This window comes from Limanda limanda, chromosome 13 (assembly GCF_963576545.1).
Source record: "Limanda limanda chromosome 13, fLimLim1.1, whole genome shotgun sequence".
Classification (NCBI taxonomy): Eukaryota; Metazoa; Chordata; class Actinopteri; order Pleuronectiformes; family Pleuronectidae; genus Limanda; species Limanda limanda.
In genome coordinates, this window is record NC_083648.1 from 20,045,631 (window position 1) to 20,063,253 (window position 17,623).

At 40.1% G+C, this 17,623-nt stretch overlaps 1 protein-coding gene across 1 annotated transcript; it reads left to right on the plus strand.

Annotated features, from left to right (window-relative positions):
• Positions 1-7,703: 7,703 nt before the first annotated feature.
• Positions 7,704-12,617, plus strand: ednrba (endothelin receptor Ba). The gene is made up of 7 exons (XM_061084762.1): positions 7,704-8,117; positions 9,252-9,364; positions 9,934-10,138; positions 10,640-10,789; positions 11,154-11,287; positions 11,422-11,530; positions 12,483-12,617. Exons 1-7 carry the CDS (start codon positions 7,704-7,706, stop codon positions 12,615-12,617), a joined length of 1,260 nt encoding a protein of 419 aa, XP_060940745.1.
• The last annotated feature ends 5,006 nt before the right edge of the window (positions 12,618-17,623 follow it).

Here is a 17,623-nt window from a genome sequence, read left to right on the forward strand (position 1 = left end):
GGCTTGCTAAAAAAGGAGAGTCAAACATAAGGTTGAGTGACAGCTGTGTTTTGAGCCGCTAATGAAAGGGACTCTTTAAAGGTAAAGACTATGACCATAATTTACTTGGTACTTGAAAATGATAATGAATGAAATTATAAATTACTCATTAAAAATAATTTCATGACTTTATAATTAACTTTAAAGTGAAATATATGTTATATAACTCATAACCTCACTTTCTTTATCAGCCCAGCTTCTTCAAAAGTGTTTTTAGTCAACATGAACCTGTTCCCATTGTATTGTCAAGTTTGTCCAAACTCTTAGAAATACTTTTGCACTCCAAGTCTTTTCAATATTCTTTTTTTAATGCCTTGCAACTCTCGATAACGCAAAGAGTGACTCTCTTCATTACAGACCAGAGTTACTGAATCACAGGGTTTCAGTGTTCGTTGCTTGTTGCCTCAGGGGCTCGAACATGAGGCCCGGCGCTGTCTTCCGACTCACAAGGCTCGCTTACTGCTCCTCAAATCTCAGGCAAGATACTGTGATCGCTCTGCCATCACATGGCATGGAGAGCATTTCACACTTTGAAACACGATCATCCAGTAGCTGCGAGCTGTAGCTTACATGAACAGAAGAACACGTGTCAGAATGGTGATAGTGTTGTTGGAAGATGGAAGGCCACAATCTTGATATTCTACGAAACACAAATACTACAGTAAATGACGTAATCTGTAAATTATAGTAGAAATGATCTGTACTAAGCTGACGGTGCCTGTAAACACACATCTAAAACACCAAGTATGGGAAAAAATTACACTTTTTACATAACTTACATATGAAGCTGGCTTGGCACAAATGTCAAGTGATAAGACTTGACAAAAAGCACTCATGACTATAATCAGTGTGAAACAGAACCCTAGGTGAACTCGAGGTGAACTGCAATTACTGCCTCGAGGTTGTATGCGTCCGTCCACCAGTCAGTCACACACACAAATATATTGGTTCTTCAGCGATTCTTTAGCTGTTCTTTTGTGCTTCTTTAGTGGCTCTTCAGTGCTATATAACACCACTGCTTTATAAAAGAAAACCGTTAGAACCCCTGTACAATGCAATGGATTTCCTGCAGTTCAAATTAAAGTCTGTCCTGAGTCATATGATATAAGTAGTGCAGGCTTATTAACCTGGCAGCAAAGAAGATATGTACAATCACTAATTTTAAGGGTGGGGTCTAATGTTTAACCTGCTTGCTCTGATTGGTTCAGTGGACCAATACCCATTGCGAATATGTAGTGGAGTAGAAAGTACAGATATTTTCCGATATAAACAACTGGAAAAAGTGCCCAAAAACAAATCTACTTAAGTAATGTACAGATACATTAAAAATGTACTTCAGTTATGAAGTAAATGTACTTTGTATCTGTTACCTGTTACATCCCAGCACTAGTCACCAGTGAAGAACCTAACCACACGTAAAATGTGGTCAAACTTGTCCTGAGCTATTAGCTATGAGCTATTGTGCTGAATCATGGCCAGAAAAGTGTTTTTGCAGAACATCATAACATCACAGTGACGTTGACCTTTGAAGTTATAGGTAGAAAATGTCACCAACAAAACATTCTATCCTATTGGACATTCGTGTGAAATTTTGGTCGAGATAGATTTATGTGAAAAACATATATTTTGTGAGGCCACACTGACCCTGACAGTTGACCCCCCCAAAATATAAATCAGTTCACCCTTGAGTCCAAATTAGGAGAAATTCCTTCAAGGTGTTCCTGAGATATTGTGTTCACGAGAATGGGATAAGCAGATGTAAAGATGGGTGGATAAAACCCAAAACATGACACGTGCCGTCAGGGGTGGACTGGCCATCTGGCATACCGGGCATAATCCCGGTGGGCCGTTGACCCAATGTGGGCCGGTCTGGTCCGCTATGTTGATGTTTTTTTTTTTTTCTCTTCTTCCTCTCTAAATTCCCTCCAATTTGGCCGGCCAATTGGCTACAGAGGGCTAGCAGTGTGTTGCCAGCATCGACACATATTATTGGTCTATTGTTTGTCATTGTCAATCAATCATGGGCTGACAGGCTCAGAGCGCCCTGACAGTGCTGTCAATCACAACACAAACCGGGGGCGGGGGGGGGCGGGACCTCATGGCATTGGCGGGGGGAGTCGCGGGACTGGCTGCTGCTGATTTATTTTGCCGTTTATTAATGTTCTTGGGCAGACACAAGAGGCACTTGTTTATAGTTAATTAGAAGTTCAGATGCACTGGTCCATTACTATTTGAACCTCAGCATCTAGGGTTCAGAATTGGTAAAATTATACATTATATGCATATTGTTGTTGTAATTTTTCAGTCAGTTGAGATAAATCTTGAGGAGAAACATTTTGGGTTGTTTTGTGTCTGTATAGACCTACTATAAAAAGCACTTTGCATTTTTAATTTTAGTTCTTGTACTTTTGATACTTAAGTACATTTCAACACCAGATACTTTTGATACTTAAGTACTTTTAATATGAGCTACTTTAAGACATTTAGAAGACATAAGTTACGTCAATTTAATGGCAGATGTGCTCGGCTAATTTTGTGGGCCGGTCTGAGCCAAAAAATGCCCGGGCCGTTTTTTTCTCCCAGTCCAGCCCTGCGTGCCGTCACGGCTTTCCCAAGCCCAGAGGCATACATGAAACAACGTGAAGAAGACAAAGAGGCCGCCAGACCTCAGATGTTTCCAGTTTCAGGTTTGTCATTTAAATGTCAGGAACATCTTAAAAGTTCTACCATCCAACCAAATCTGTTCTCTTAAAAAAGGTTCACTTTTGATCTTAGAAATTGTAGTTTGATAATAACAAAAAAAGAAGATCTGAGCACATGGGTGATTTCTGTGAAGCTTTCAGAATTCATGTCATGGCCTTTATCAGTGCAGGGGATCTGCTCAATAGTCAAGGTGATGTTGTAGTTGTTATCATGTGACAGTCTCCTATGAAGGCAGTAAGATGTAGTGGAGAGCTCCGGGCGATTTCCAGTCATTGTGCAAATGTTTTTTTGAAGCTACACTAACAATAGCTCTTATCATAAAAATAATCCAAATTGATGTACGGCACTGCCCCGTCCTACTGTTATAAAATATTAAATTATATAAACTTGTGCAGTGCTTGTTGTAAACCTGCCTGTTTGAAACGTTCCCCCTACCTTATCTGCAGTAAAGATCAATGTTTTTCATATAATTAAACCGAATTTGCTTCCTTACTGTTCGTATTTGTGGATTATACATATAAGTTTGAATCTTGTACTTAAAGGGATAGACACTCAGGTGGTGTCATCCAAGTTTCCGCAAGCCCCAACATTCATATTTGACTTGAAACAGCGTCATTTACACCATGTTTTAGGACTAAAAGTCCCTTACTGGAAGTAGCGATGCTAGCAGACGTAGCAATGCAAACGCGCACCCCACCTTTGCCCTTGGGCCACAGTCTGTTCACTTTTCCAGTGTGTCCATGAGAACATGAACACGTGTCCGAGGAGGATATCGGAGGACATTTAAAATAATAATAATATGGTGTAAATGACCTTGTTTCAAGTCAAATATGAATGTCAGGACTCCTGGACACTTAGTATACACCACACAAGCAGTATGGAGGCATGATGAGGGTTTTTTCTGTTGTTTTATTACGTCTGGAGAAGGGGTTCCGGTTACTTCAATTGTATACGGATTTGGCTGCAACACTGTTTGCCCCTGAGACTCCAGAAGTGTTTTGTGGGCTCAAACACTTCACCTACCCCTCCATCTGCATAGTGGTGAGAAGATAATGAGTGACTTTTAATTTAGCTCGTCACTTTTTTATCACATTTTCATTCATATTGATGCTGTGTGTCCAAATTGCACCAAATTCGAGAAAGCACTTCCTCAGGAATTGCATTGGAATACACATGTCAAGCGTGAACCCGACGAGATGAACGATTTGTGAGGTATGCCTTCCACATGCAGACGTTTGTGGAAAGGTCTATGTAAATAATCTTTACCTTCAAATGACTGCAAACATTTTCAAATAAAACTGAAAGTTTTTCTGTGTAACTTCACTTTGATGATTTGACGTAATCTGTATTAAAATATCCTTCCCTTTTCTGATATCCTGCAATTGCAAACAGATGTTTGAATCATCCCTGTATAAATCTAGGTATAATTACAAGAGAAAAAAAGTTGACATGGAGTTGTGAAGTGCAGGGGACTAGGCGCATTTCTGGGACCACACACAGACTATGTTATACAGTGAAAACCTTAATAGTGACAAGCATCTCTTTCTAATCAACTCACATACCTACATGCAATAGACAAATGTAGACTTTACCAAATAGAAGTTCTTAAAGTTCCAGCGAGATGACAATCTATGAACAGAGAAACACATCTGGTTCTTATAGTTTTTTGGCTCTCGAGTGAGCCTTCTCAGAAATGATCAGCCTCACCAGGAGGATGAACTTTGGGCTGATACAGGTGCACCACAGGAACACTTCAGTTAAGTAATATAAAATGATTACCTCATTAATTTCAGACTCATCAACGACCAAATTTTACATTGTTTCTGAATCTAGTGTATATGTGACTGGGTGAAAGTGACAATGCAGACAGGAAGAAGTTAAGGGTGATGGAAAAATCCCATTTGACATTTTTATCCGTGTCAGTAAATGCAATTAGAGAAAACAAACACATGCAGAGTGACACTGAGGTGAGTAGGGCGGTGGACAAACATCACATCCTCTGTGACAGGAGGTAAGGCAGAAGTAATGGGCCATTTTCACCCCTGTTACGTTTATAAACTAAAAACTAAAAGTGATATATATATATATATATATATATATATATATGCTTATACTTAAAAATGGGACTGTACTGGGTGTACAGGAATTTCACGGTTTTAGAAAACTAAGACAGCAAATGGTATGTTTTAACCAAACTTTACATGAAGTATTGGCACATTGAGAGAGATCTCTTCTTTAAGCCATGTTGACAACAAAGCTCTGGAAATTACAATGTTCGTAGATCCAAACTGATCTAGACTGATTGATCTTGACAAATATTAAAATGTAATGGAGTTTGACGATTAATAATAACTTAAAATGCCAATCCTCTTAGTTAAAATCTTGCACCACAATGAAGTTGTATTTTAGTGAAAAATCTCTACAGAATATTCATGCCACCCAAAATGAATTGTGATAATTTAAGTGATACCTTGACTTTCCATTACTGACAGCATCATGTCGGTATTACAGTAATTTGCTTTATGACCAAATACCCATCAGCAACAGCGTAACTTTGAGTTTACTGCAAATTAGTCATAGACCGTATGCGGAAATGGAAGAGGGTGCCATGAAGTGGAACAATTTCAGAAGTGCCTGAAAAGTGAAAACCGGCATTCTCCCAATTCAATAAAGGTCAGTGAATGAAATGAAAAAAAACAAGATGGCACTGGAAAAAAAACCATACTCAAGGTTTCAAACACCTGAACTAAGATGGTAATAGTACTTAATATTTGGCCTACTAACATCTGCATGTTGCAATTGGGAGTATTTTAGCATTACAATATTAGCATTTGACTTTAGCACTGAGCTGCTAGCTGGAGACTTCGGTTTAACAACACAGTGATCCCTGCATGTGTAACTTTGTATTAGCAGTCAAATATATAAAACAATGTATGTGAAGCTGACAAAAAAGTGTGTCTTACTCCGCCCTTTAAATTTGAATATTGTAATATTGTTCTCTGCTCAAATTTTCATACACTTTCTTTTGGTTAATAAAATGTTATGTGCCCTCCGTAACCAAAGTCCTGATACTATTTCAATTAAATACCTTAACCAGGTTTGACAGATAACATTGTTTCAATGAGTATCAGTTGGACAAACATGGTGTAGTGATCTACAGTCTGACAGCACACTGTCAGCCTGATAAAGTCCAAGTGATAGATGTGTTGTAGATTCAAGGAAAGGGTTCAATATCAAATGGTGGTAACAGCGTTTTGTTTAAATTAGTTTAGCTTAGCTTAGCAAAGAGAACAATATCTGGGTAAACCTTCAATATTTTAACAGGACAAATAAAATAGCAGCTATCAATGCCTACAGACATAGTAACAGATGATGGTGTTGGGGGATAAAATATACCATAAAAGTAAGAGCTTATGAACTCATCAGTGAGCATCAGAAATACAAAATAAAAGATTTACAACTTTACCCTCCATCAAAACGAGGGCACTCTGATAAATGCGGGATAAGTTATGAACATCCTGCCAGCCTTCTACATCTTCCTCCACCCCCTCTCCTCCATAAAAAGAGGAGGGGTAGGAGGACAGGGATCAGCTCAGCAGACTCTTGATACTGTTTACACCGACACACAGCAGCGAGTGCTGGAGAAGACTGGACTACCAGAGGAGGTGACTGGAGCTTCTGGACCACAGACCTGGAGCTTTTGTTTTTATATCACATTGGCACCAGTGAAGGAGAGGACTGTTGATGTTGGAGATGACTGGACTGTCTCTGCAAGAACTGCCTCCCTCCACTTTGGGAACATTTCTCTGTCCTGAGAGTTTAAAAGTTTGTGGGGGAAGTCTGATCTAAGAGGCGTAAACATTGGAGAATTTCCACCTCAGTCAGGAGTTAGGTAAGTAAGTGTTTAAAGGGCCGTGACTGGAGGACATTTATTGATGGATTTAGGGACTGTATGAAAATTATTATGGTGACGAGTCAGGGGCTGAACAATTTGTTTCACTGCAGAGGGGCCCTCCAAGGTTTATATGATTTTAGTGAACTCTCCTCTCGATTAAAAAAGAAGCACAACAGGTCAAAAATAATGTAACAGAGATAAACTACAAAAACTTGTTTAACTGGGAACACTCTATTTGACCTTAATGTCATGAGGAAACTTTTGATGTGCATAACATGCAACGACACGGTCCACATGAATAACCCACAGAACTGTTCTCTGCTGACTATGGAAAAGTTCATATCTATAAACTAGGCTGAAATAATAGGAGCAAGAAAATTCCTCCTGTCGAGAAATTTTGAATGTATGCCGAGTGCTTGCTGCCGTCTCGAGAGAGACATTTATAAAAGCTGAATGATTATAACATGATCCAGGTTGGTGAGATAGAGAGAGAGAGATAGAGACAGAGAGAGACAGAGAGAGACAGAGAGAGAGAGAGAGAGAGAGAGAGAGAGAGAGAGAGAGAGAGAGAGAGAGAGAGAGAGAGAGAGAGAGAGAGAGAGATCCAAAACCTTTGGAGACAATCCAAACAGCCAGCAAAACAACACACAAAAATATTTAACGCAAAGGCTAACGATAAATCTGACTGGCTACTGGCTTGTATGGCTCTCTACAGACTGCCATGAGGCCCGCTCAGAAGTTATCCTCAATACCTCAATGCATTGCATATTGCAAAGCATTGAGGCACACATCATTTAGGCACACACAATAAAAGACTCTCCTCTACTCCCCCACAAAGTCAAACTACCAACCCTCTTAAAAATATTATTATAATGTTACGAAGGGAGCTAAAGCAATATAATAAATCCTGGAGCCTAATATTCATGTGGTCAAATTACTGTCACATACTGTCATATAAGAGACTTATATGACTTATACTTTTGTGCTATTTGTATTCCAGGCGTGCTCAAAGAGGATCAGTTGTGGCCCCCGTTGAATAAAAGCCATATTCATAAAAAAGTCCAGGATGAAGACTCCTCTCCTCTGCGTGGGGTTGCTACTCTTGACGGGTCACATCCTTGTGGCCAGTGGGCAGCTGGAGCCAAAGAAACAAGTCCCCCAAGACCCTCTTCCTGTAACCCAGAGGCTTGGGCTTGTTGAGAGGGACGTGAAGGGTCCTGTGAGGCCCAACATCACCATGCCCCGTCGCCGGCTCCCTCCCATGTGCACTGGACCCACGGAAATCCGAGACACCTTCAAGTACATCAACACGGTGGTGTCCTGCTTGGTGTTTGTTGTCGGTATCATCGGCAATTCCACTCTTCTGAGGATCATCTATAAGAATAAGTGCATGCGCAACGGGCCAAACATCCTGATCGCCAGCCTGGCTCTCGGGGACCTGCTGCATATCATCATTGGCATTCCCATTAATGTTTACAAGGTAAGGTAAAACAGCTTATATACCTAAGAGGCCTATTGACAGAATAATGATGATGATTTTCTGCACTTATTAACACTTCATTTTCAGCTTATTTATAACTTCCATTCATTTATATAGTTTTAGTTTCTTGTTACACTCTTACACAAATAACCATTTAAGGTAATTTTCTAACATTTTGCTGCATATTGACACACACATACCAGAGCACACACATACACACTCTTGAGAGGGGGCTTCCAAGTCATTTTTACATGTTATTACTTCTCTGGATTCTGAGCCCGGCTATATCCCTGTGTCTCTGGCATGTTATTATCTGTCAGTTTGTGTGTGTGTGTGTGTGTGTGTGTGTGTGTGTGTGTGTGTGTGTGTGTGTGTGTGTGTGTGTGTGTGTGTGTGTGTGTGTGTGTGTGTGTATGCATGTGTTCATGTGTGTACTTGTGCTTCTATCCTTGTGAGGACCCATTTGACCGTTGGACCATACAGAGATTAGGCAGCTCCTTACTTTCTGAAGCACCTTCAAAGGGCTGTTTAACGGATTTGGTTTTAGGGTTCAGGTTAGAATTAGTTTAAGGTTAGCGTTAGGGTAAATATCTGGGTTTGGCATTTTGTTGTGATGTTTAGGGTTAGGGGTTAGAGTCAGAGGCACTTGGAAAAACATTAAGACAAGAGAGTCAGAGAATCCTTATAAAGAAGTATTTGTGTGTCTCTGTGTGTGTGCGCCTCTGTGTGTATAAGCGAGACAGACAGTGAGAGTATCTGTTTATTTGGGTTAGGGGGCAGGCATGTTAAAACAACTGGTCACGGTTGCATACCACAGCAGAGACAGGAGACTCAGGGTGGTATGGACAATCTAAAGGGCCTAAAGCAAGCGACCAGGAGAAGTCCCATATTTATTTATTCTTCTTACACAAGCTATCGTACCTCTCTGCCTTACTAATGCTCTGTGGTCAAGAAACCTTGCCGTGCTTACAGGAAAATATTAAAAGATTAAACCCATTAAGGTAAAAAAAAAAACCTGAATGTTCAAAGAAAACCATAAATTAAAGTTCATGCCATATGGGCTGAGGCTAGAAAAACAACATGAAGCCAGACAAAACTCAATCATCAGCCCTGTCTGTCTCCGTCTCTCTCCAGCTCCTCGCAGAAGACTGGCCCTTCGGTGTGGCTCTGTGCAAGCTGGTGCCGTTTGTGCAGAAAGCTTCAGTTGGGATCACAGTGCTGAGCCTGTGTGCTTTGAGTATTGACAGGTAAACGGCCGGCTGACAACCGAAATTAACCCCTCCTCTGATATTATCTTCTATTTTTACTTTCTAATGATACTAGAGTCAGGGATTACAGAAATGTTATAGAAAACAAGACCTTTGACCTCCTTACTACTTGCTGCTTTTAAATGTGTAAATTGATTGAGGGCTTGGAATTTGTTTTCTAAGTGAAATTAGTTATTTATAAAATGTAAATTTCAGTTTCGTCAACTCGAATAAAAGATGATCTTTTAAACTTATACTCTAAGATGAAATTATTAAAGGAATAGTTTGACATTTAAGACAATGCACTTATTTGATTATTGTCAAAAGTTAAATAAGAACATCAAAGCCATTCTCATGTCTATTCAGTAAATATGAATCTAGAGCCAGGAGACGGTTAGCTTAGTTAAATGCAAAGATAAGGGCGAGAGAAAAGTGTAAATGTAACAAATCAGCCAATAAGCATCTCTTATCCATTGGTCTTAGTTAAATCTATTTCCTAAAACTCAAACTGTTTATTTACTGAATATTAAGTGTTTTGTGAACTGATTGAACATATGTTGTATTTTCAGGTATCGTGCCGTGGCCTCCTGGAGCCGTATCAAAGGCATCGGCGTTCCAAAGTGGATGGCTATTGAGATAGCTCTCATCTGGATAATATCCATCATCCTGGCTGTGCCAGAGGCAATAGCTTTTGACATGATCACTATGGACTACAAAGGAGAACACTTGAGGATCTGCTTGCTTCACCCAATGCAGCAAGCCGAGCTTATGAAGGTGAGGGGGAAAGGCCTTCACGGTGGAGAAAAATAGTGCATGTTGACACAGCTGGGCATGATGAAAAACCTGCATGCACGTGATGTTATTTACACTGACACGTACAGGCACAAAGATGCAGATGTGCAAGTTGGCACATTAGGCTGAATCTTGTGTGAATGATGCACTCACAGTCGTACTGGGGAAGCTTCCAGGACAAATCAGGGTTGAATCCAGTCTACAGAAATGAGATTATGTTGAAAATAAATTCTATCGTCAGGAGTTATTGCTCTCTGGGCTGACAGAAAATCCTGCAGCACTTTAGCATGCGTGTGTTTTAACTCCACTGAGATACTTTGATAAATAGTTTTTTTAATGTCAGTCAATATGTCTGAATTTGAGACACACCCTGGAGTCCCCCCCCCTCCCCCTTAACTTCAGAATCTTTAATGTTCAACCCAAGCTCTTAAGTGCAGATGTCAGAGAATGATTCTGTGCTGTTCTACTATTTTCTCTCTATAGTTTTATAAATCAGCAAAGGACTGGTGGCTGTTCAGTGCATATTTCTGTCTACCATTGGCCTGCACGGCTATTTTCTACACCCTGATGACCTGTGAGATGCTGAGGAAGAAGAATGGCGTCCAGATCGCTCTTAGTGATCACCTCAAACAGGTTCGATGATGGCATTTATTTAACTCAGCCTATTTGTTATTTATTGTAAAAAAATTATGTCCTATTAAGGATTAAGAAATAAAGTGAAACTATACAATTTTAAGAGCAGGACACGTATACTGACACAAACTATAAAAACACCAAATTTAATAATGTCAGGCTGTTGAATTAGCAAGCTTGTTGCATTTTGATGTAAGACATCATTTCCCCTTTAAAATGGATTTCATAAATTTTTTTAATATTTTAGTTTCCAAAAATCTAAGTGTCCAATCTACTTTGTGGCCAGGATTTAAGGCTATTTAATTGCCAAACCATCAGTAGTTACCGTACAGTGATTAATGGATGTTTGTGTGTGTGTGTTCAGCGGAGGGAGGTGGCTAAGACCGTCTTCTGCCTGGTTCTGGTCTTTGCTGTCTGCTGGCTGCCTCTGCACCTCAGCCGTATCCTGAAGCTGACCATCTATGATGAGAAAGACCCAAACCGCTGTGAACTTCTCAGGTATGTGAGGAAATACATATCCCATAGTGCATATGAAAAGTACCATAAATGATAGAGATGATTTGAAAGAAAACGGAATCACCCCCCAGGCCAGAGGACGTAGAAGACTGACATGTCTCTGTCACCTTTTTTAGTTTCTTTTTGGTCCTGGATTACATCGGCATCAACATGGCATCTGTCAACTCCTGCATCAACCCCATCGCCCTCTACATGGTCAGCAAGCGCTTCAAGAACTGCTTCAGGGTAAGTAACTCTGCTACAATGTAAAAAGGTCTTAAAAAATATATATCATGTATGGACGACATGACTGCTCTGTAAAAGTGAAGCCAAAGCATCTTGATTCCCCCTGGTGGTTGGCTGCAGAATAGGTCATAAACCTGGCGTTCTACATGTTAGTGGATGGGACATGGACCAAACTAAAAAGTCAAACTAAACTACATAATTTTTATTAAAATGATGCACATTCAAGGGTTTAGTTTAAATCAGACAGCTGAGACTGACTCGCCATTGGTCAAGTGTATATCAACAGCACCTGGCCACTCCTCAACACGACCACTACTGCGCAAACTCTTTCGTCTAATTGTCTAAACGTCTAAATGACGTCTACATGATGTCTTAGGCAGAAGATGGTGGCATTCCTTCGTGGGATATTTTAGCTTCATTTTTGGAGGAAGAGGAGATGCATCGTGAAAGTGATTTACATTTTGGAAGCTATATTTGTGTATTTTGTAGCTGGATGTTCATAAAGAAGATATCACTCTATGTTTCTATGTAGCTAAAGTTAGCAGCTGGCTAGCTTAGGTTGGCATAAAGACAAGGACAGAAATACCTATCTTAGCTTTCTCTGAAGAAAACAAATTACAATTACCAAGTTTCCTAAATAGCTGACTGCGTATGTGTATTAACTATATAGAAAACAAAGAAGTAAATACAATCAGTTGTTGGCCAGACGCAGTAATCAACTAGCTGTTTGAATCAGCTTCATGTGGAACAATCTTTTTAATCTTCCCAAGAAAGTTGATTTCTCAAAAATATTGTCCTATCAAAAAAACAAACAGGAAAAATAAGGAACCCCCTATTTCACATCCATCTTTTACCATGTTTTAAATACATTCACACTCATCTAATTTTTTGCGTTCTCCTCTGCCTAGCCTATTCCTTACAGTCGTTCTCACCACTTTTGTCCCCACTCTAGTCCAGCCTGTGCTGCTGGTGTCTACCGGCCGAGATGTTAATGGATGAGAAACAGTCGTGCATGAAGCTGAAAGTCACTGATCGGGCTTCTGACCAGAGCAACTCTCGCATGACCAACAAATCTACCACAGCATGAGGAGAGGCCCAGAAATGAGAAAGGAGGAGGAGATACGATGACAGCAACAAAAAAAAAATAATAAAAACAACAAGATATTGAAGTATAGCTGACTGACTCTATCCTGCCTCATCTACAACGTCATCTGAGGTCCCCTGCGACTACAAAAAGACATTCCTTTGGAAATCAGCCCTCATTTTGACCTAAAACTCTGAACGCTTATCATTATGGGGCGCTGTACCTTCTCCTCCATCCAAGAAGACAAAAGGCATCAGTGCCCTTCAGAAAAAGTGTGAGAGAAAACACAAAATATTGAGAACCAAGAAGGGGTAATGTTCAGCACAAGTTTATGTAAAAGTGGGGGTCAAGGGTGAATTAGCTAAGAAAGCTCCCCAGGCTCCGAGCCTGGACAGTGAATGTTACTTTGATGTTATGAATCTTGTGATAAGCTTGCCGTTGCATGGACGATATTCGAGTGTGATGCTGTTACGTATTGGCTCCACACTCTGCAGAACAACATTTTTGTTTCCCTTCAAATTCATGTATGAACGGAGCATTTGTCCATACTTACTCATTTGTCACATTAGTGCCTTTATATGTATTGTCTCTGTGTCATTCTCCAACTATTTACTGAACTACTGATGTTGTGTGTTTATAGGCTGTGTGACAACTCAGCTGTTGTATTATACTGTTCAATATTGGGCCTTTTCATGAGGCTGTATGTGTTTCGAGACTGTATTTTCTCAATATTATCTTCAGCTGACCTGTACCTCAGCTGTTGGGGCAATAAATAAAAGGATGAATAAAATAAATAAGAAAGTAGTGCAGCATTCAGTTCTGTATTTTTCTTTACAAGAAAAAAAAGGAAAAGCATATTTTTTTCTTTTTGCCACTATCAGTTCACACACTCACTCATAACCATTTATGGCTGTGAATCTTTTAGCATTGCCTGTTATCGTGGCCTGATTCTGTGTGTCTGTGTGTGTGTGTGTGTGTGTGTACGCATTTGTTCATGTGGTTTTGATTTAAGTGTGACAGCAGGCGGCATCATGTGATGGTGAATGCTAACACAGGACATTACTGTGATCTCCTTATTTTAATTTTTTTCCCTAACACACACACAGCCCTGACCTGGGAATGTTCCTTTAGGCTAAACCAGTGTCACGCATGTCACATTAACCGTCAAAGGAGTTCTCTGTCCTGTGACTATCCCTCATCGACTCATCTCATCATCCGCTTTCCTTGGCTTCACTCCTTTTCTGCCTGTTTTTTTCCCACCTCTTCTCGCCCTACCCTTTCTCTCTACATTCCTGCCTCCACTTCATCGCAAAACCCTTCTGCACTTGTGCCTCCAATATGTTTTCAAACTCTTTTAGTGTGGTTTGACATTAAATCAAATCCACCGGTGGTGAAAGCAGCTCTAACTGAGAGAAATCACATCCAGTACATTCCATCTTAAATTATCTCCTTTTCTACTTCCAGCAGAGAGTAAACTGATGTATCTGCTTGGGGATACTGACACTGCGCTTCTACTGACATGATAGAACAATACTTATGTTGTCATTTGCTCTTTTCTTCTTACAAACAGGTGCAACGTTCTATCAAGGCTTCAACGAAAAGTACAGTTTTCTGTACTTTGCTCGCTCTATAAAACCAAACAATGTTAATTCAACTCCGGGAGAAAAATGCATAGTGAAAAAACAGGTGGCGGCGTGCACCTTAGAGTTGTTTGCTATCCAACTGTAAATCGAGAGAAGAAGAAAATGCCAACCATAGTACTGGCTAAGCAACAGTGGACAAGAAGATTTTCTCGAACCATAACTCATCCAACTGACACATAAATTATCTAAAGATGATGCTTTGCGCAAGTTTTGTCATCCATGGAAGGTTCAACTTCTTCGGCGCCGGCTGCAGGCGTGCTGCTAACAGCTGCTGCAGGGGACTTGGCTTTCAGGCAAACAAACACTGTTCAGCTTTTAGATATATTTTATGTTTAACCAGGTGCAAATATTGCTGATACTACTGAAAAGTGTAACCACACTTGAGATCGCTTTCAGCTCGTCTCTGACTCCAATTATAAAGATGATAGCCTGATGCACACCTTTCAAGAAATGTATTGAGCTTGCTTCGTAGATACGAAGTACAAATGCTTAGGCCACTTGCATAGATTCTCACTAGTTTCTACTCGCTGTCTCACTGATTGATTTAACAGGTATCAGTGCTTGGTTGTACCAACGTAATCCGGTCAGTACCCCTAAAAGTAAAGAGCTCGGTACCCAACCTTATATGCATAGGATTGGGCTTTGGTCCCCATGAGGTGTACTGGTCCTGACAAGGTCTTTGTTTATGCTGGAAAAGTTCCCTAAAGAGGCAACAAAAAAAAGTACACACACACACACATTCGTGAAGTATATTTGGACACCACATATGGTTCATTTCTGCCTTCCCACAGTTTCAGGACCCAGCAGAAAGTGCTGCGACAGGTCCGGAGGGCTGATAGTTTTGGGTCAGGGTCTCAAGGGGTTGGGGAGTGAATAGACATGGTTTGGCTTCTTTCGCTTACACTCACTTCTCTTTTTAATTCCTTTATCCTCCCATTTGCATATTTAAACATCAGGTTCAGCTGGACATTCCCCCAGCAAATTTGCATTCAAAAACAGCATTTGTAGGAACACGATGTTTGACTTAACTTCCAAATATCTGAAAGGATGTACTTGCTTCTTTCTTTGAGCCTTTGTTGCACATAGCATTGTCCAGTATATCATAATTTCCCATCTAAACCCTTTAAGCATTTAAACTGATATTTATTGTACTTGTACAGCTGTCTCTGTTCTCACATACCTCTACCTTCTTTGACTCTCCCGCCTGTCTTTTGATGTCATCTGAAAACACTGAAAGATATTTAACAAGTTAAGAGCATGTGCAGTGTTGACGAATAAGACTTATTGGCTTTCTTCATTTCAGAACCTTTATTCTGAATTGATAGCATAAGGAGGAGAGCTTTCAGTCTGGCATAGCCTCTGCTCACATTTGGGTAGAACAAAGAAAATATGCTTTCATTATGAGCATGGACGTGCATGTGTGTCTGTGAGTTTTTGCCTGTGTTCTGCTCAGCCATGGAAATACTTCAAGGGAAAAATGTTGAATCAAGTTCAAACTTAGACTCACTGCCTACAAGAACACACAACAAAGGTATGAGAGCTGAAGTCGCTTCTTCAATGCATGTGTGAGTGCGTCCATATGCATGTGAGTGTGCACGTGTATGAGATTTATTGTCTAATTTGACGTTCTGTTATTGGTCACACACATTGATTTCACACTCATTGGAATGGTTGATGAAGGACACTAAACATGGTTAATCACACCCCTCCACAGATGAACAGATGAGGCCAAAAACAGGAACTCATTAGGCTGAAAAACCACAGACACCGAAACACCTTTTTTATTTATATAACAGGGGCTGTTCAAATTTCCTTTGCAGAAACTCTCATCCTGGGACGATTGAAGGAGCTCTGCGTTTCCACCACTTCCTCCCATCAACCCTACCTTAAAGTCTATGCCTGCAAAACACATGAACACGCACAGACTAAGCACTGATTGAAGATGACTTTTCCTTGACTCGCTCACTGACTTCTGGCTTTCGTCAATGCTTAAGCAGTGCATGTCTCTCCGATCGAAGACTCTAGTAATGGGCAGTGAGAGCACTGGCAGGGTGTGCACAGGCAGACAGATTGGTAAGTGACAGGCAGATTCGCCAGCCAATCATGTCATGCGGTTGATGATTGAAATGAAAAGTTTCAGACGGCTTTATTAAGTGATGGTTAAAAGTTTTTCAGGAACAATTTACAAACCCTACCTTGAAATCCTTGATTGGTGGAGTACTCTGCAAAAGCTCGTAAAATTTGGTCTCCTTACTTTAAGACGAATGTTTCGGGTTTTTTTGCTAACTCAATTATCCCATTTCCAAAGCAGTCAATCATTGTAAGGGATCCTGTTGTTGTCTATTATTGTTGTACACTATTCTGCAATACCACCACCTGGTGGATTGGGGTGGAACAGCCTGTTTTAGCCTTCAGGTGATGAGACATCTCATTTGCCTCATAAGCAAATTAGATTATATTAGTTATCTCCCTAGGTTTATAGACCGTAGTACAAAGTCCAACCAACAACAGTCTGCAGGTTTTAATTCATTGAAAAAACTTCCAGCAGGACCTAAAGTTGCAGGAGCTTTAGGTTGAAACACAGTTGATATGTTACAGTCCTACAGTGTAGACATACCTTCTTTTATTGCTTGTCTAACAACGTGATGACAAATATATGCGGCGGCAGAACTAGATGAACAATGATTTGTTCACATATGGTGCGCAGGCAGAGTCAATATTGTAAATGTTGATTAAATCAGATATATGTGTGGCTTGTTTGTTTGTCACTGAGGTTGAATGTGGAAAAACAAATCCATTTTCACATGGTATAATAGAAGAACAGTATTAGGGCTGCAACTAATGATAATTACTATCTGTCTACCCATCCCTCAGCCAAAAAAAGATTTATAATACCCTCCAATATGTTTCCACCCTCTTCACAGAATTTTTCTACAGTCCACAATCATTTCAGCTTTACACAGTATGTGTGTGATCATTTTCCTGACAGGGCCTTCGGCTTATTATATTATAGTATCTTAATTAGACAAACTGTACCTGCTTTCCAGCATTGAATAAAAACAAACTCATTTTGTGCTTATTACATGAACTAAAACTGATTTTACCTCAGAGTTAGGATCTATTTAATTTCTTCTCAATAATAATTCCATTCTCCATCTCTCAATCTCAAACACACACACACACACACACACACATTGTAATAATCACACCCTGCCCTCTGCCACTTTATAAAAACAATAAGGGAGTTTTGAGCCAAACCAGCACATTCTTGAAGTTGTCTAAGTTGCAGAAGTTAGGGAAAAAAGAAATGAAAGACTGAAGGGGAGTCGCAGATTGTTTATTTATTTTTTCTGTCTTATCAGATCA